The sequence below is a fragment of the Leucoraja erinacea genome, chromosome 1 (assembly GCF_028641065.1).
Source record: "Leucoraja erinacea ecotype New England chromosome 1, Leri_hhj_1, whole genome shotgun sequence".
In the NCBI taxonomy this organism is placed as follows: Eukaryota; Metazoa; Chordata; class Chondrichthyes; order Rajiformes; family Rajidae; genus Leucoraja; species Leucoraja erinaceus.
The window spans coordinates 167,400,155-167,419,780 of NC_073377.1; the positions used below are offsets into that span (position 1 = coordinate 167,400,155).

At 42.5% G+C, this 19,626-nt stretch overlaps 1 protein-coding gene across 3 annotated transcripts in view; it reads right to left on the bottom strand.

Annotated features, from left to right (window-relative positions):
• Window positions 1–18,613, bottom strand: part of mfsd8 (major facilitator superfamily domain containing 8) — a 35,099-nt gene extending 16,486 nt beyond the window's left edge. Inside the window, exons 1-3 of one of the 3 annotated variants that reach the window (XM_055647613.1) lie at window positions 18,387–18,613; window positions 4,233–4,324; window positions 1,180–1,223 (exon numbers count right to left, since the gene is read on the bottom strand). In XM_055647613.1, the coding sequence (XP_055503588.1) occupies window positions 1,180–1,223; window positions 4,233–4,324; window positions 18,387–18,454 (204 nt within the window). In that variant the 5' untranslated portion in view covers window positions 18,455–18,613. The remainder of the gene's footprint in view (window positions 1–1,179; window positions 1,224–4,232; window positions 4,325–18,386) is intronic. The other 2 variants (XM_055647622.1, XM_055647632.1) reach the window with 2 other exon arrangements.
• Window positions 18,614–19,626: the final 1,013 nt, after the last annotated feature.

The window sequence follows — 19,626 nt, forward strand, 5'->3', positions numbered from 1 at the left end:
ACCTTATGCGACTTCAGGATATTCTGGGGCATTTTTACACCCAGCGAAGTACTTCTAGAATGACAGCTACTATAATGATATATAAAAACCTGGGTACACAAAATTGCTGGAGAAACTCAGCGGGTGCAGCAGCATCTATGGAGCGAAGGAAATAGGCGACGTTTCGGGCCGAAACCCTTCTTCAGACTGATGTAAAAACCTGGCAGCTAATTGGAGCATGATGTAATGCCTAATTCTAAAGTCAGTAGTTTCAACTGTGCAGCAGTCACTCAGAACTGGAGGACTGGAGGACTGCCGGAATCTACAAGATATCACAGAATTCTGGTTTATGTATTAAATATAGGTCTATTCTGAAACAGATTTGGACCAATACTGCATTTCATTCAGAGGTGTATCAATGTTGTGTGAATACAGTAACTCAAAGCATTTCCAATATTATTGATCTTAATCACTATTAATGATCACAAATAACTTCCCACCTATCATACTTATCTTCTATTTAATTAAATAAATGGCCAATAATATTCATCTGATTTGGTTAGCGTGGCATTAACATTCTAACTGGAGTTAATGTTGATCATCAACCAGGGTGGGACAGTGGCAGAGTTGCTGCCTTACAGCTCCGAAGACCCGGGTGTGATACTGACTACGGGTACTGGCTGTATGGAGTTTGTACATTCTCCCTGTGACCGCGTGGGTTTTCTCCAGGTGCGCCGGTTTCCTCCCACACTCCAAAGACGTACAGGTTTGTACGTTAATTGGCTTCGGTAAAAATAATTATGGGCGCACGGTGCATTACAGAGCCAGAGACTCAGGTTCGATCCCGACTATGGGTGCTGTTCAGAATGGAATTTGTACGTTGCTGCATGGGTTTTCTCCAGATGCTCCGCTTTTTCCCACATTCCAGAGGCCAATTGGCTTGGTACAATTGTAAATAGTGTGTGCTGGACAATGTTGTGTACAGGGGTCGCTGGTCAGCACAGACGCAGAGCACCGAAGGGCCTATTTCTGCGCTGTATCTATAAACTAAACTTCATTCAGTATCAAGTAGCGTTCCTCATTCGCAGCAGTGATAATGTCTCCATGAAAAAACTTGCAGACTGAAGAAATAGTGCTTAAAAATCCCTCTAAAAACATATATCACTTCAAAGCAAGATTACTAATAAAAGAGCCACAAACCTTTTGTAGAAATGGCCATATTGAAGACACTACAATCGAGAAACCTGCAGGAAAAGGATTATTTACCACACAGAAGCAAAATAGCTTTTGTCCTAACACAAATCACACTGCTTCAGCAAAGGTTATCAAGTTATTTCACATTCAAATGAATTGTGTAAATCTTCTTCATATCTCATTATTTTTTGAACGATATCCAACTTCATTTTACAAAAACTTAAATCTGAATGAAGTTTACAAAGAATCCCAAAGTCATCTATCCATGTTCACCACGGATGTGCCTGGCCCACTGATCTACTCTAGCACTTTGAGCCTTTTTTTAAATAGACCAGCATCTGCAGTTCCTTCTGTTTAAATTTGTCATCGTATTTGTATTCCTCAACTATCCATAGATGTATCTCATCTAGATCTATACAAGTGGAGGAGAAACAAGGGAAAATATTGATTACTATCAGTAATCTGCAATATTGTTTATAGATTACTATCTAAATGGCGTCAAGTTGGGAAAAGGGGAAGTACAACGGGATCTGGAGGTCCTTGTACAGTCTATGAAAGTAAGCATGCAGGTACAGCAGGCAGTGAAGAAAGCAAATTGCATGTTGGCCTTTATAACAAGAGGAATCGAATATAGGAGCAAAGAGGTCCTTCTGCAGTTGTACAGAGCCCTAGTGAGACCACACCTGGAGTATTGTGTGCAGTTTTGGTCCCCTAATTTGAGGAAGGACATTCTTGCTATTGAGGGAGTGCAGCGTAGGTTTACCAGGTTAATTTCCGGGATGGCGGGACTGTCATATGCTGAGAGAATTGAGCAGCTGGGCTTGTACACTCTGGAGTTTAGAAGGATGAGAGGCGATCTCATTGAAACATATAAGATTGTTAAGGACTCGGACACTCTAGAGGCAGGAAACATGTTCCCGATGTTGGGGGAGTCCAGAACCAGGGGCCACAGTTTAAGAATAAGGGGTAAGCCATTTAGAACAGAGACGAGGAAACACTTTTTCTCACAGAGAGTGGTGAGTCTGTGGAATTCTCTGCCTCAGAGAGCGGTGGAGGCAGGTTCTCTGGATGCTTTCAAGAGAGTGCTAGATAGGGCTCTTAAAAAATAGCGCAGTCAGGGGATATGGGGAGAAGGCAGGAACGGGGTACTGATTGGGGATGATCAGCCATGATCACAGTGAATGGCGGTGCTGGCTCGAAGGGCCAAATGGCCTACTCCTGCACCTATTGTCTATTGTTTTGTCTGCCAGCAAACACATTTGTTTCAATATCCAGGATAACCACCTTTTCTCACATTAGATCAACTGTTATATTAAATATATTAATGATCTGGATGAGGGAATTGAAGGCAATATCTCCAAGTTTGCGGATGACACTAAGCTGGGGGGCAGTGTTAGCTGTGAGGAGGATGCTAGGAGACTGCAGGGTGACTTGGATAGGCTGGGTGAGTGGGCAAATGTTTGGCAGATGCAGTATAATGTGGATAAATGTGAGGTTATCCATTTTGGTGGCAAAAACAGGAAAGCAGACTATTATCTAAATGGTGGCCGATTGGGAAAGGGGGAGATGCAGCGAGACCTGGGTGTCAGGGTACACCAGTCATTGAAGGTAGGCATGCAGGTGCAGCAGGAAGTAAAGAAAGCGAATGGTATGTTAGCTTTCATTGCAAAAGGATTTGAGTATAGGAGCAGAGAGGTTCTACTGCAGTTGTACAGGGTCTTGGTGAGACCACACCTGGAGTATTGCGTACAGTTTTGGTCTCCAAATCTGAGGAAGGACATTATTGCCATAGAGGGAGTGCAGAGACGGTTCACCAGACTGATTCCTGGGATGTCAGGACTGTCTTATGAAGAAAGACTGGATAGACTTGGTTTATACTCTCTAGAATTTAGGAGATTGAGAGGGGATCTTATAGAAACTTACAAAATTCTTAAGGGGTTGGACAGGCTAGATGCAGGAAGATTGTTCCTGATGTTAGGGAAAGTCCAGGACAAGGGGTCACAGCTTAAGGATAAAGGGGAAATCCTTTTTCAACCGAGATGAGAAGAACTTTTTTCACACAGAGAGTGGTGAATCTCTGGAACTCTCTGCCACAGAGGGTAGTTGAGCCAGTTCATTGGCTATATTTAAGAGGGAGTTAGATGTGGCCCTTGTGGCTAAGGGGATCAGAGGGTATGGAGAGAAGGCAGGTACGGGATACTGAGTTGGATGATCAGCCATGATCTCATTGAATGGCGGTGCAGGCTCGAAGGGCCGAATGGCCTACTCCTGTACATAATTTCTATGTTTCTATATCAAGCAGAATTCCTCAACCAAAGCAGGAGGGCGAGGTGGAAGAAGTAAAGGGCCTGTCCCACTTACGCAACCTTTTCAGGGGACTGCCGGCACCCATCATAGGTCGCCGAAATGTTCAACATGTTGAAAGTTCAGCGACGTCCAGAAAGACGCTACAAATCTTTGGAGACCTCTCACGGGCATCGGAGACCTTTCATGACCATACAGGCGACCCCTGGCGACATGTTGCGGGTGACCTCTCATGACCATGCAGGCTGGATGGTCGTGAGAGGTCCCCAAAGAGTCGTAGCGTCTTTCTGATCGCTGCTGAATTTTCAACATGTTGAAATTTTCGGCGACCTACAACGGGTGCCGGCAGTCGCCTGTAAAGGTCGTGTAAATGGGACAGGCCCTTAAATCTACCAGTTAGCAGCAGATTCCCCTCACACAGCTCGACATAAACCATGGCACAGATGGGTCAGAATGTCAGTCTGTTCACTGGGCAACATTGATAAAGGAGCAAAACATTAAAAAAAACAGAGAGAACAGAAGGGAAGGCGATCAAAAAAAACACAAGAATTATTGACATAATGGACTTTGAATAGGAAATAATTACTAACCTTGAGGAAATATTTTAATAGTAAATAGAGATGAATATAAACACACAACTTAAAATGCAATTTGTGTCACAGAAGGCTCTATTCATGCAATTTGGACTGCAATTTCATGCTTCGAGGGAGTTTTCACTTTATATATCAGTGGTTAGCTCTGACTGCAATACCCACCAATACTGCTGAAGAACATAGTCAGGTACATGACTCGGATGGATCTCCATCGACTTCGATTTTCCTGCAGCGTCTCAACTAACGTGGCTTCACTGCAAAATAAAATAATCATTCTGTATCTTTGTGTTTCAATTCATCATTCACTAACGTCATCAGATTGTTTGAAGTCCTACATCTTGGTTAAGCAACATAATGATAGGTAAAAGTACTGTTCTATTGGGGAAGAATGGAAGAAAAATGGCATCCATCTTTAAGCAAACACACATCACACATTACATGTGTGTTTCATCACACGTCGACATTTACTCTAGCCATATTATTGTAATCGTTATTAGAATGTAAAAAGAAAATCAATGTATCAGGCTGGTACTAATAAAATTAAATGTGTCGAACGCAACCAGTATTTAACTAGACTAAGTGGGACACGTTGGGTCCCAGCATCGCATGGGAGGGCTGGTCCCCCAATGCAATATTCCACCTCTCCACCAATTCCAATATTGGTGGTCAGTGTGGGGGGGGGGGCTTTCTGGAGCGCTAGTATGGGTGTTGTGGGCTGAAGGGACTGGTTTCCAGAGGGCTAGTATGGACATTGTGGGCCAAATGGATTTTTGGGCTGGCAGCTCAGTCACTCAAGCCTATTGTGCAAGCAGCTCACTCACTCACGGCTGGTGGGCTGGCAGTCGACTCACGGCTATTCCTTGAAATTCCATTTCAAGCAGGGTGCAAGGCCACCAAATTCAAGTGCAGTTTCTTACCACTTCAAGCAGGGTGCAAAGCCATCAAATTCAAGTGCAGTTTCATACCATTTCAAGCAGGGTGCAAGGCCACTAAAGACAGCGAGTCATAACCTCTCCCTCCTCCATCTTGCAGAGACTGAGCCACGCCCACACTTCTGAGTTTTATAGTCCCTCCCACCAGAAGGGGCATGGCCTTCATGACATGATTGACAGGAGAGAGTATCTCAACATTTTTTAAACACTAATAATTTTTATTTTTAAATCGATGGGAAAAATCCTCGGCACCTGATGAGCGGAGGGGGACTCTGAGTAAGATGGCCAAAAATCACAGCCCTAAGTGGCAGTGTTTTTACTAAAATCAATATACAGAACAACAGGAAGTGGTCAAGATCAGACTTTTAGTAATATAGATTTTTTTTTAATAATCACTGCTGTACTTTGCATACTTCTGCAAAATTTCGATTAACAGTACACAACAACAGGTCCATCCACAAAATAAAATAAGCATCACCTGGCCAAGAACATGTGCCATCATTATTAGGTTACAAGCAGACTGATGAAGACAAGCAGAGGTCCATGCAGATCTTCAACATGCAGTATTGAGAGTGTATTAAAGAGCTGCATGCAATCAATAACATAACAGATAAAATGTTGTTCGGGGGGGACAGAAGACAAAAGGTGGGAGATAATGGGCCAGTTGATTTCACATCTATTGTTGGCAAGATGTTAAAGTCAATAATCCAATACACATGGATAGTCCAGAGGTGCAACAAATAGAGTCACTGCCTCACTGTACCAGAGAACCAGCTTCAATCCTCACTTCAGGTGCTGTCTGTTTGGAGTTTGAATATTCTCCCTGTGACTGCGTGGTTTTCCTTTAGATTCCCAGTTTTCTCCCACATCCCAAATATGTTAGTAGTTTAACTTGCCACTGTAAATTGTCCCTGGTGACTAGGTAAGTGGTAGAATTAAAGGGGGATAGTTGTTGAGATTGTGGGGAGAATAAAATATGCGATTACTACTGGGTGGATGTAGGTGGATAGAATAGAATAGAATAGAAAAGCCTTTTATTTGTCATTCAGACCGAAGTCTGAACGAAATTTAATCAGTCATACATACAATAAAAAACAACAGTAAACACATATTAACATCCACCACAGTGAGTCCACCAACATCTCCTCACTGTGATGGAGGCAAAAGTCTTAGGTCTGCAGTCTCTTCCCTCCTCTTCTCCCTCTGCGCTGAGGCGATACCCCCCGGGCAATGTTATAACAGTCCCGCGGCTCAACACCGCGGCCCGGGGTGGTCGTAGCTGGTCGGTACAGGCTCAGTGGGCTAAAGGTCTGAACTATCTGCACTATAACTATGATTCTTTGATTTTAAGTAACTAATTATCTAGGAAAGCTTAATGTAATCAAACCAAGTCAACAGGTATTCATTAAAAGCTTGATCATGCTTGACAACTTTAATTGAGTGCTTTGAAGATGTAACAAGGAGAGTAGACAGAGGGAACCAGAGATTAGATTTATTTTGACATCAAATGGGCGTTTGATGAAGTGCCACATAAAAGACTGGTGCACAGATCAAGAGCACATGGTTTTGGGGCAAGAATGGATTAGAAATTGTTAATCACATAGAAACAATGTTGAAATAAATAGGTCTTTCCAGATTGTTAAGAGTTTAACTAGTGGATCCAGGGATCCTTTACCCAGGGATCAGTTCTTGGCCCCCAATTATTTACTCTTTATATTAATGACGATGGAGGCAGCAGAAAGTAAGGTATCCAAGTTTACCAACGAAACAAACATTAGAAGGGCATATAGTGTGAGTCTGCAATGAAAAATAGATTGAGTGAGTGAGTGAGTGAGGGTGTGCGAGTGAGTGAGTGAGTGTTTGAGTGAGTGTGTGAGGGAGTGAGTGAGTGAGTGAGTGTGTGAGTGAGTGTGTGAGTGAGTGTTTGAGTGAGTGTGTGAGGGAGTGAGTGAGTGAGTGAGTGTTTGAGTGAGTGTGTGAGGGAGTGTTTGAGTGAGTGTGTGAGCGTGTGAGTGTGAGTGAGTGTGTGAGTGCGAGTGAGTGAGTGAGTGAGTGAGTGTGTGAGGGTGTGAGCATGAGTGTGTGAGTGAGTGTGTGAGTGAGCGTGAGTGAGTGAGTGTGTGAGCGTGAGAGTGAGTGAGTGTGTGAGTGTGTGTGTGAGTGTGTGAGTGAGTGTGAGTGTGTGAGTGAGTGTGTGTGTGAGTGTGTGTGAGTGTGTGTGTGAGCGTGAGTGAGTGAGTGTGTGTGTGTGAGTGTGAGTGAGTGAGTGAAAATGTTTCAAATGTAAATTTGAGGTAAAGCATTTTGTAAGACTAATCAAAATGCAGATTATTATTTCTATGAAAACAGTGAAGCAGAGAGATCTAGGTGTTCTTGTGCCTGAATCAGAACAATTTAACAGGCAAGTGCAGTAAGTAGTTGAGGGTAAACAACATACTGTATTGTTTTTTTTTTTATTGCAAAGGGGTTGGAGTTTATCGTTGTTTAGCATGTTGATGAGGCTACATTTAGAGTACTTGACACATTCTTGTTCCCTTAACCTTAAAACGGATGTAATAAAATTGGGGACAGCCCAACAAAAATTCACCGGGCTAATTCCTGGAATAAGCGGGTTGTGCTCTCAAGAAAGGTTAGTCCATATTCTTTGGAATTTAAAAGAATTGCAAGGTGAAATTACTGAAGCATATAAGATCCTAAGGAGGCATAACAGAACAGAACAGACCTCGAGGTGTTTTCACTTGCCAGAGGGTCTCAAATAAAAGGCAAAAGTTTCAAGAAAAGTGACAAACAGTTATTTAAAACTTGGGTATATAGATATTTCTTCTGGCAAAGAGTAGTAAATCTCTGGAATTGTCTATTCTAGGGAGCCGTGGAGACTTGCTCTTTGGGAGTATTTAAAGTACAGGCTAATAACTTCTTGAAAGATTGGGGAATTGTGGGCTGTGGGGGATCTGGCACGTGGGGATCTGGGGGGGGGGGGGGGGGGGGGGGGGGGGGGGGGGGGGGGGGGGGAAGGGGGCTGAACCCGGGGGTAGATTCGCCACAATCATACTGAATGGCAGACAGGCTTTGTGTCCTCCTACTGCATCTGATTCTTTTGTGTTCTACATATAATGAAAAAAATCATAAAATGCTGGAACATCCGCAAGCAGCAAGCATCATAGAAAGAGATAATCCTTCAGGTCAATGATCCTTCATCTGAACTATTACTTGTTTATCATGTAACAAGTGCAGAAACTAAAAGATGTGTATTATGCAGCTGCACTGGTTGCACATAGTAAATAATTCTTATAAAGATCCTTGACCTGAACCTTTGCCTCCATAGATATTGCCTAACCGGCAGAGTTCTTCCACCATTTTCTGTTTTTGCTTCGGGTTTTGCACGTCTGGAGTTTTTGTTCCAATTATTAAATTATGTATGTTTTAATTAAGTGGCACATTCAAAGGTTTAACAATTGACTGATATTATTTTACTCTATTACAAAAGTATTATATATGTTTTAATGACTGGGGAAATCCTTTATAAACAAGGAACGTGCTCCAATATTTGGAAATAAACTATCATTCATTTTCCTCCAGTTGTACAGGGACACATTTTAGAAAACTATCAACTTCAGATTAGAGAAATTAAAATAACCAATAGATCTCAAAATAACCACTTTGTGACTGGAGCATCATTATTTTAAAGTATAATTGTCTGAATATCATTGTCAATGATAAAGGATGTTCGCTATTCCAATGCAGAGAGATTTTATTGTTTTTGCACAGGAACTTCCATATAGTTCACGCAATAACAAGGCTCTTTAATTAAACTAATTATAGACAATAGACAATAGGTGCAGGAGTTGGCCATTTGGCCCTTCGCCATTCAATGTGATCATGGCTGATCATCCCCAATCAGTATCCCGTTCCTGCCTTCTCCCCATATCCCCTGACTCCGCTATTTTTAAGAGCCCTATCTAGCTCTCTCTTGAAAGCATCCAGAGAACCTGCCTCCACCGCCCTCTGAGGCAGAGAATTCCACACCCACCACTCTCTGTGAGAAAAAGTATTTTGTCTCCGTTCTAAATGGCTTACACCTTATTCTTAAACTGTGGCCCCTGGTTCTGGACTCCCCCAACATCGGGAACATGTTTCCTGCCTCTAGTGTGTCCAAGCCCTTAACAATCTTATATGTTTCAATGAGATTTCCTCTCATCCTTCTAAACTCCAGAGTGTACAAGCCCAGCTGCTCCATTCTCTCAGCATAGGACAGTCCCGCCATCCCGGGAATTAACCTTGTAAACCTACGCTGCACTCCCTCAATAGCAAGAATGTCCTTCCTCAAATTAGGGGACCAAAACTGCACACAATACTCCAGGTGTGATATCACTAGGGCTCTGGACAACTGCAGAAGGAACTCTTTGCTCCTATATTCGATTCCTGTTGTTATTAAGGCCAGCATGCCAATTAAAGCTGACGTTCACAGGATTCAAGTTAGATAGGATTAGCAAATGTTCTGGATTATTGGATATTATTCCTATTAAAACCAAATCACTTTTAATTTAACCATAACCATATAACCATATAACAATTACAGCACGGAAACAGGCCATCTCGGCCCTACAAGTCCGTGCCTGCACTCATACCATAACCCTCCATTCCCTTCTCATCCATATGCCTATCCAATTTATTTTTAAATGATACCAATGAACCTGCCTCCACCACTTCCACTGGAAGCTCATTCCACACCGCTACCACTCTCTGAGTAAAGAAGTTCCCCCTCATATTACCCCTAAACTTCTGTCCCTTAATTCTGAAGTCAAACTTTACTTTTTTAGATGTTCCACAACAGTGCAATACAGTGATCTGGTGAGTTTAATGGGGCTCTAGTAAGCTTTGAAAGAGCACGGGAACATGGCTTGGTAAATGTAAAAGAGCCACAGGAAATGGAACAGTGCATTTAAAGGGAATGTGGAAAACAAAGTCACAGTGACCTTGAAGGAAAGCAGGCGACAGGGCACTGGTGAATTTAAAGGAGCATAGAAAACAAGGGCCTGGTGATCTTAATGGGAGCAAGGGAAACAGGATCAATGAGTTTTAAAGTACAGGAAACAGTACCAAGTGAGCCAGATGCCAAACAGAGGAATTCCCCAACAATTGGGAAGCATTTTATTAGTTTAAAAGAAAAATCTCCAATGTTAATTAAATTATGAAAGGATGAAAGGCTATGCTTTTAAGATTAAACTGGCTGGACCATTGGGAAAGTTTAGCGACCATTATGACTTTCTGTATAATGCCATTAAATGTTCATCGATTGTTAACTACATTAGCTTAACAACTTGGGCTTTGTTCACAGGATAATGCCCTGCAATAAATGTTACACCTGTAGGTGGCCTCATGGTCAGGCTTTAACTACAAAACTATATTTGCCCCAAAAGATACATGCAACGGAACACAAAATTCATCTTAGTACCCGAAGGATGAAAATGCATCTATGCTTTATTCATAGATAGGAAGTGGGCATCGACAACAAAGCCAACATTCACTGGCCATTCAGAATCAGATCATACACAGTCTCCTCTCATCGGACATCCTCTTCCCAGGAATTTAGGGAAGTCAAATATGGTAGGACAGATCAATAAATTAGCACTAAGGAATGTTGATGAAAAGAGGGACTGTGGGGTTCAGGTCTAATGTTCCTTGGAAATGGCAACAGGGGTAGCTAGGCTGGTGAAGAAGAAATATGGACATTTGCTTTAGGTTGTCTTCAAAGATCAACAGTGATTCTAGACTCCATGATCACCAACTTTTCATTGTTGTTGGATATAAATCCTTGAACACCTTGTCCAACAACACTGCGCGAGTGCCTTTCCCAAAGCGCTACAATAACTCAAGAGGTTAGTTTACCAACAACTTGTCTATGGCAATTAATGATGGTTAATAAAGGACCACATGCAAGCCAAAATTAAAAAAAACATTCCGTATTTTGATTCTGCGATGATAAGGAGCACAAATATATGTTCAAATCAGATAAATGTGAAACACAGCAGGGAATGAAGCAGAGGTGTTTCCATGCACCTGGTGCCCCTGTCATTCCAGTGGAAGCAGAGATTGAGAGTTGCCATTGGGGAAACCTTGTCTAGCTGCCTCAAGTATCTTGCATATGGCACAGCAGTGGTCATTGTGCACTGCTGATGAAGGTGTCCCTCTGCCCTACCTCACATGTTTGGGGCCCACCATGATGTAAAGATCTTCTTATATCGCCTCTGCCTCCAGGCATTTCTCTATTGGAAAGAGTTCTCGCCTCCCAATGAGGACGACTCCTCCCAACTTCAACAATCCCCCTCCTCTTCGACCCTCCCTTGCCGGCCTTCTACCCACTCTGGACATTTTTATTTCCAACTGCCAGCAAGACATCAACTGTTTTGCCATCTCTACTCACTTCAGACACTTCAAACTAGCCCTCTCTGAAAGCACAACCCTCCGCACACGTTGCAACAATCCCAACATTGTTATTAAACCTGCCCGAGGTGCTGTTGTAGTCTGGTGGGCTGCTCTACCTTGCTGAGGCCAAGCGCCAGCTCTCAGACACCTCCTCATATCTACCCGTTGACCATGACCCCACCGACAAAAACACCAGACCATCTTCGTCCAAATAATTTCTGATCTCAACGACTGGTGATCTCCCCTCCACAGCCTCCAACTTATCATTCCCCAGCTCCACACTGCTTGCTTCCATCTCCTTCCCAAAGTCCACAAACAGGACAGCCCCAGCAGACCCATCATCTCTGCCTGCTCCAGCCCCACTCTACACACTTCTATTCCATCCAGCAACACCCCCCCCCCCCCACATCTGAGACAACTCACACAGACTTCAATTCTTTAATAACTTTTTTTCTAAAGAAAGATGGGTCTCGACCCGAAACATCACCTATCCATGTTCTCTAGAAATGCTGCCTGACCTGCTGAGTTATTCCAGCACTGTGTGTCCTCCACTTTCATCAAAGTTTAAAGTGATTCTGAACGTCACCAAATACTCTCACAAACTTTCAGATTGAGTTGCTGTTTTGCCAGAGGCCTGGGTTCAATCCTGACCACGGGCGCTGTCTGTACGGAGTTTATACATTCTCCCCGTGACCTGCGTGGGTTTTCCCCAGGTGCTCCGGTTTCTTCCCACACACCAAAGATGTACAGGTTTGTAGGTTAAAATTGGGTCTGATTAAATTGGAAATTGTCCCTAGTATGTGTACGATAGTATTAGTGTTGGTCGGCGCAGACTTGATGGGCCGAAGGGCCTGTTTCTGCCCTGTATTTCTAAACTAAACTGTTGCTAAACTTTATTTGTGCTGCAGAAGATTAGAGAAAGATTAGATCTGGAATCAACTGAATTAATTAACGTAATTACCAGTAACAATTAATATTGTAAAAGTACTTGCTTCACCACCCATTCAGGCGGGTGCATTCCAGAATCCATCCATCCACCTTCTAGATGAAAAAGATCTTTCCCAGACCAATTACCCCTTAACTTAAATCCTACTTGTTTTATGGGGAAATGGTTTCTACTACATGCCAGATTAATTTCCATTTTATAATTTAGTATGCCTCTTTCAGGTTACCCTCCATCTCCTCTGCCCCAAGGAAAATAACACAGCCTAGCCAGTCTTTCCTCATTGCTTAAACACCATCCCATATAACATTCTGCCAAAGGTACACAAAAATGCTGGAGAAACTCAGCGGGTGCAGCAGCATCTATGGAGCGAAGGATACTGCTGCATCCGCTGAGTTTCTCCAGCATTTTTGTGTACCTTCGATTTTCCAGCATCTGCAGTTCCTTCTTAAACATTCTGCCAAATCTCATCTGCACCTTCTCAAGTGCAATTATCTCCTACCTGTAATGGGGAGGGAGGGAGGGAGGGAGGGAGGGAGGAAGAAAGTAAGTACGTTTATTGGCCAAGTATTCACATACAAGGAATTTGCCTTGGTGCTCCACCCACAAGTAACAACATGACATACAGTGACAGTTACGAATGACTCAGGAAACACTAAACATTAATAATAATAAAACATTAATGATAAAACACCATTTGCCTCTTTCAGGTCAGTTGACATGTATGACCTAACTGCCTATCTACAAGACCATGCTCGGAAAATCTACCGGTTGCTGTCCATTTTAACTCTTCTTCCCATTCCCATACTGACTTTTCAGTCCTGGGTTTTCTCCATTGCAAGAGTGAAGCCAAGTGCTAATTGGAAGAACAATTGCAAATTGGGAGAACAACACCTCATATTCTGCTTGGGTAGTCTACAACCCAGTGTGATGAAAATATGTATGTAACCCTCCCCCTCTCTCTACTTCCCCCATATAACCCTTCCCTGTCCTCTGTGCCCCATTTGAACTCACACCTACTTCTCCCCTCTCCCCCACATTCCCTCCTCCTGCTTCAGTTCCTTCACTCTTTTTGTCTCACACCTCCTGTCTTTTCATCTCTGTCCCTTGTCCAACCATTATCTGTATCGGCCTATTACCTGGCAGGCTTGGTGGTGCCCCTCCTCGTTTCCAGTTTACTCCCCCCTCCCCCACAATCAAAGGGTCCCGACCCGGAACATCGCCAATCCATGTTCTCCTGAGATACCGCCCGACTCCAATACTCTTTTGTAACCCAGCATCAGAATGTCCTTGTTTCAACCTACCATTCACTGTCAGATCAACTGCTAAAGAATGAGCTTTTTTCCCCTCTATAAGCAGAAGACTGCTCATTGTGTATATCTGGGTGGTGTTAAAAATGACATAAGTCACCAGCGGAAACTGAAGAATTAATTTACAGTCACATTGCTAAACATTTGAAATGAAGTTAGATTGTTGATAAGAAAGAAAGGGGAGAATTACCACAGCTTGGCTTTCATGCTGCCATTTTCAATGGAAAGCACATACGAACTTGCTGGATGTGCAGCCTGGAGAATAATATTCAGGCCAACTAAGCTGTTTTACTTTATACTGGTGTTCTATAAGCTAGGAAAGTATTTAACCGGCTTAGTTAAGATGCATTCATTTAAAAAGCTATTGTTTTCATTCACTAGCAAAGTGAAGGAAAATGCAGCCACCACAAAATGAGTAAAACAAACAAGATAGGCTACTCCATTGTGTTCATGGGTAGCCTATCTTTTAAACTGCATGGAACATGTTACAAAGCATTACCATGCCCTTGTAATGCTTGGTTCACATTATTATCCAAAGCAGAATATTCAAATGGAAATGTGACAAGAATCAGAAACCTTAAAGATTGAAATGTATTTTATGACCATGCATGTAGCTTCTTATGTGTCCCTAAATGGAACCCGTAAGAGAAGCAAACTCTAACAATTCAGGTTTTAATCTCAGGCAACTCATGGTTCTTTGCTGATTTTCTCTTGTAAAGCCCAGAAAGATTAGAGGGCATTTTTTTAATCTCGTCTCCTCGTGCCTTGAAAACTGTTCAGATTTTGTACTGAATTAAGGAACTATATCACACAAACTACTGAACAAACAATATTGTAAAATTATTCTGAGCTATAAAATGTTATTTTATCCAAGAGCTGCATTTGTATATCATCTTCCAGAATTCCATATATTCCACATTGCAGAAGGTATAATGGATCTGGAAAGGCAGTTGGACAGGAAGAGGAACAGGGAAGAGATGGCAAGTTGGTGAGCAAGCTAAGGGATAAGAATTAAGAAAGCACTGGATGGAAGAAAGAAAGCAGCAGTAGGCAGCGGGAGAAAAGAATAAGAATGGGGGGAAAAGTTGATGCAGGCAGTTGACGAGGAGTGAAGAATATGGTAAAAGAGTGAATGAAGGGGGATGGGTACATAGAAACATAGAAAATAGGTGCAGGAGTAGGCCATTCGGACCTTCGAGCCTGCACCGCCATTCAATATGATCATGGCTGATCATCCAACTCAGCTGACCATCCCGTACCTGCCTTCTCTCCATACCCTCTGATCCCCTTGGCCACAAGGGCCACATCTAACTCCCTCTTAAATATAGCCAATGAACTGGCCTCGACTACCCTCTGTGGCAGAGAGTTCCAGAGATTCACCACTCTCTGTGTGAAAAAAGTTCTTCTCATCTCGGTTTTAAAGGATTTCCCCCTTATCCTTAAACTGTGACCCCTTGTCCTGGACTTCCCCAACATCGGGAGCAATCTTCCTGCATCTAGCCTGTCCAACCCCTTAAGAATTTTGTAAGTTTCTACAAGATCCCCTCTCAATCTCCTAAATTCTAGAGAGTATAAACCAAGTCTAACCAAGGTCTTTCTTCATAAGACAGTCCTGACATCCCAGGAATCAGTCTGGTGAACCGTCTCTGCACTCCCTCTATGGCAATAATGTCCTTCCTCAGATTTGGAGACCAAAACTGTACGCAATACTCCAGGTGTGGTCTCACCAAGACCCTGTACAACTGCAGTAGAACCTCTCTGCTCCTATACTCAAATCCTTTTGCTATGAAAGCTAACATACCATTCACTTACATAGGTGCTAAGTGTGCTAAGCAATACAATGTTCTGCCCAAAAAATCCTCTCAAAGAAAATTCCACCAGATCACAGGAAAGAGTTCTAAGAACTAGATAGACACAAAATGCTGGAGTATCTCGGGAGAGAAGGAGTGGGCGACGTTTCCGGTTGAGACCCTTCTTCGAACTAGTCAGGGGGAGTCAGGACTAGAGTGACACTTTACATGTGTCATCACACATCAACATTTACTAAAGTCATATTATTTAAATCATTAACAAGACTTTAATCCCCCTTCCCATTCCCACACTGACCTTTCTGTCCTAGACCTCCTCCCTTGTCAGTGAGGCTAAACGCAAATTGGAGGCATATCATCTCATATTTTGCATAGGCAGCTTACAACCCAATGGTATGAATATTGATTTCTCTAACTTCAAGTAACCTCTGCATTCTCTCTCTCTCTCCATCCCTCCTCCATCCAAGTCTCACCAGGTTTTCGTTCTCACCCAGCAAACAGCTAACAATGGGCTGTTTCCTTTATCATCAGTGCTTTTTTGCATATCTTTCATTCATTTGTTCTATATCTCTTTTCCCTTTCCCCGATTAGTCTGATGGGTCTCAACCCGAAACGTCACCAATTCCTTCTCTCCAGACATGCGGCCTGTCCCGCTGAGTTACTCCAGCATTTTGTGTCTATCATTCTCCCTTTTGTAATCTAATCTTCTGTAAGCCATCCTATTCCAAACATGTCCTCTGCCTCCCAATTCCTGCTGCTGCATCTGCTTAAAATCTATTACATCGTCAACTTTCTAGTGCTGATGAAAAGTCACTAATCACAAGGGTTTAGTTAACGTTTTGTGCTGTCTGCTTAATATTGTCAAATGTACCAAGTATTTCTAGGATTTTCTGTTTTAATTTGCTATATTTGTGCACATTGAATACATTGGGTCATGGCCAGGTCTATGTGCTCACAATGAAACTGGATGCTTCTGCTTCCTCGAAACCTGTTTTCTGAACAAAAGCAGAACCACCTTTAATTTACTGCATTTTTGTTTATTATGTTATCTATGAATATTGTGTTTATAGGACCGTTATGCTGCCATAAGTAAACATTTCATTATTCCTCTGGATTCCAACAGAAAAATAAACGGAAGCAAATCATTGGAATCCTCATATTTACTCTGCCATTCTGTAAGAGATTGCTACAATTAAACATGCTTGATTTTACTCTTGGCTGTTAAAGATACGCTGATATTTTAACAGGAATTGACACAAAATATCGGAATAACAATTAATTTGAGGAATGGACTATTCTGTGAATGTGTGCACAATATTGGCTCATGTTTGTCAGTAATACAAAAGGCATTCTTAAACTATTGTAGTTTGTTGTTCTCTTCATGAATTAAATTATACTGAATACCATATTTGTGCACTTCAGATGACATGGCAGTTAATAATCAAGCATGTTCCCTTGAATTTAACATGTTATTTTCAAAATATGTTTAATATTATCCATGGTGTTTATTTTGAATAATGAGTTTTCGAAATGTCAGATCAAAGAATACAGCTGAGAACTGTCTGTGAATAAATCTTATGATTACGATTTTTTAGTTGTAATCTGTTAAAATTAATGGTTTACTGCAATCATCGCAATTTGCAATCAAGGCAAAATTTTCCACATAATTAAAATGTAAGAAATAATTGTGTCATAATTGTTATGAGCAGCAGAGTGAGAAAGTTACAGAATAATTTATAAGTACTCAATGTCCCTGATGAGTAGCTTTATGCCAAATCCAACGGAATCCCACCACTAGCCACCTCTTCCCATCTCCACCCCTTTCCGCAGAGACCCTCTGCAACTCCCTGGTTAACCCCTCCCTCCCTAGGTACTTCCCCCTGCAACCGCAGGAGATGCAACACCTTTCCCTTTACCTCCCCCCTCGACTCCATCCAAGGACCCGGAGTCTTTTCAGGTGAGGCAGAGGTTCACTTGCACCCTCTCCAACCTCATCTACTGTATCCACTGTTCCGGGTGTGGACTCCTGGTATATCGATGAGACCAAGTGCAGGCTCGGTGATCATTTAGAAACATAGATACATAGAAACTAGGTGCAGGACGAGGCCATTCAGCCCTTTGAGCCAGCACCGCCATTCATTGTGATCATGGCTGATCGTCCCCTATCAATAACCCTTTTCGCTGAACACCTCTGCTCAGTCCCCCTAAACCTGGGAATATGCAGGGAATGGAGGCATTTAGAAACATAGAAAATAGGTGCAGGAGGAGGCCATTCAGCCCTTCGAGCCAGCACCACCATTCATTGTGATCATGGCTGATCGTCCCCTATCAATAACCCTTTTCGCTGAACACCTCTGCTCAGTCCCCCCAAACCTGGGAATATGCAGGGAATGGAGGCATTTAGAAACATAGAAAATAGGTGCAGGAGGCCATTCAGCCCTTCGAGCCAGCACCACCATTCATTGTGATCATGGCTGATCGTCCCCTATCAATAACCCGTATAGAAATATGAAAACCCATATATTATGTGCAGGCAGATAGGAGTTGGTCTTGACATCATGTTCAGCACAGTCAGACGGTGTGGGTCAAAGATCCTGTTCTGTACTATGTCCTGCACAATGGGTTAGGTAGATGAAATAAATCATGATACGAGCAGTGGAATTGTAGATGAGGTGTGGTTATAGAGGGGGTAAGAAGGTAATTATAGACAGTATACACAATTGCCATGGGGTCACAAACCAGCAAATCGTTTCACCCTGAACTTTCAGGAGCAAATGAATCAGGTATAATAATTGTCTAAATTTACATAACGTCCTTGTGTGCGTGTTAATGTTTATATTAAAAGGCAAAGACCGTGCAGAGTTGTTGTTTGAGTGGCTGCAAGTTTGGCCACTCACCTTCCAGGCTCCACATGTAACAGCGGCCTTCTCTCATCCGCCTCAGCCTCAGCCTGCGCCGTCTCCATGGTCACAACTACCTCCTGGGGTTTAAATCCGCTTTAGGACCTTTGGTTTAAATCACATTAAATGTTCTGCACAAAAACCTGATTGTCGGAAGTGACGGCCAGAGGGGGGAGCAGCTGCCGACATGTGCAACCGAGCTGCTGAAGGGAAAGTAACTGCAGGCTCGAACAACTGTTCCTCTCACACTCCAGCAATTGGGTGGATCAGAGAAAATCAAACATGTGTGGAAAAACAATACTGGCTTTTACAGTTTAATTTAAAGAGAGTTTATATAATTAAAAAGCAACCTTTGCTTAAAAAATCTCAATGATGTTCTCTAAATATAGAATGCTACACACAAATATGTTGTGACTAGTATTGGTTTAATTAGATCATTAGATCCTTTATTTGTCATTCAGACCTTTTGGGCTGAACGAAATTTCGTTGCCTGCAGTCATACATATAATAATAACAACAAAACACACAATAAATACAAATTAACATTTTGGAAATGTTTTTTGAAGACAACCTCTTGCTAGTCTCCGTAGGCAAAACTATTGTAAAAAATGCTGCCTTACACAATGCACATTCTTGTATAAATAACATGTTTTTATTACTATATAGAAACATAGAAAATAGGTGCAGGAGTAGAGGCCATTCGGCCCTTCGAACACAATAGCAAGTTTGGAAATTCAACATTAGTTTCTTATCTCTCTCTATCTCTATCCCTCTCTATCTCTATCCCTCCCTATCTCTATCCCTCCCTCTCTATCTCTATCCCTCTCTATCTCTCTCTCTATCCCTCTCTATTCTCTATCCCTATCCCTCTCTCTCTCTATCCCTCTCTATCTCTATCCCTCTCTATCTCTATCCCTCTCTCTCTATCTCTATCCCTCTCTATCTCTATCCCTCTCTCTCTATCCCTCCCTATCTCTATCCCTATCCCTCTCTCTATCCCTCTCTCTCTCTATCCCTCCCTCTCTCTATCCCTCTCTCTCTATCCCTCTCTCTCTATCCCTCTCTATCTCTATCCCTATCTCTCTCCCTCTCTATCTCTATCCCTCTCTCTATCCCTATCTCTATCCCTATCTCTATCCCTATCTCTCTATCTCTATCCATCTCTATCCCTCTCCATCTCTATCCCTCCCTCTCTCTATCCCTCTCTCTCTCTATCCCTCCCTATCTCTATCCCTCT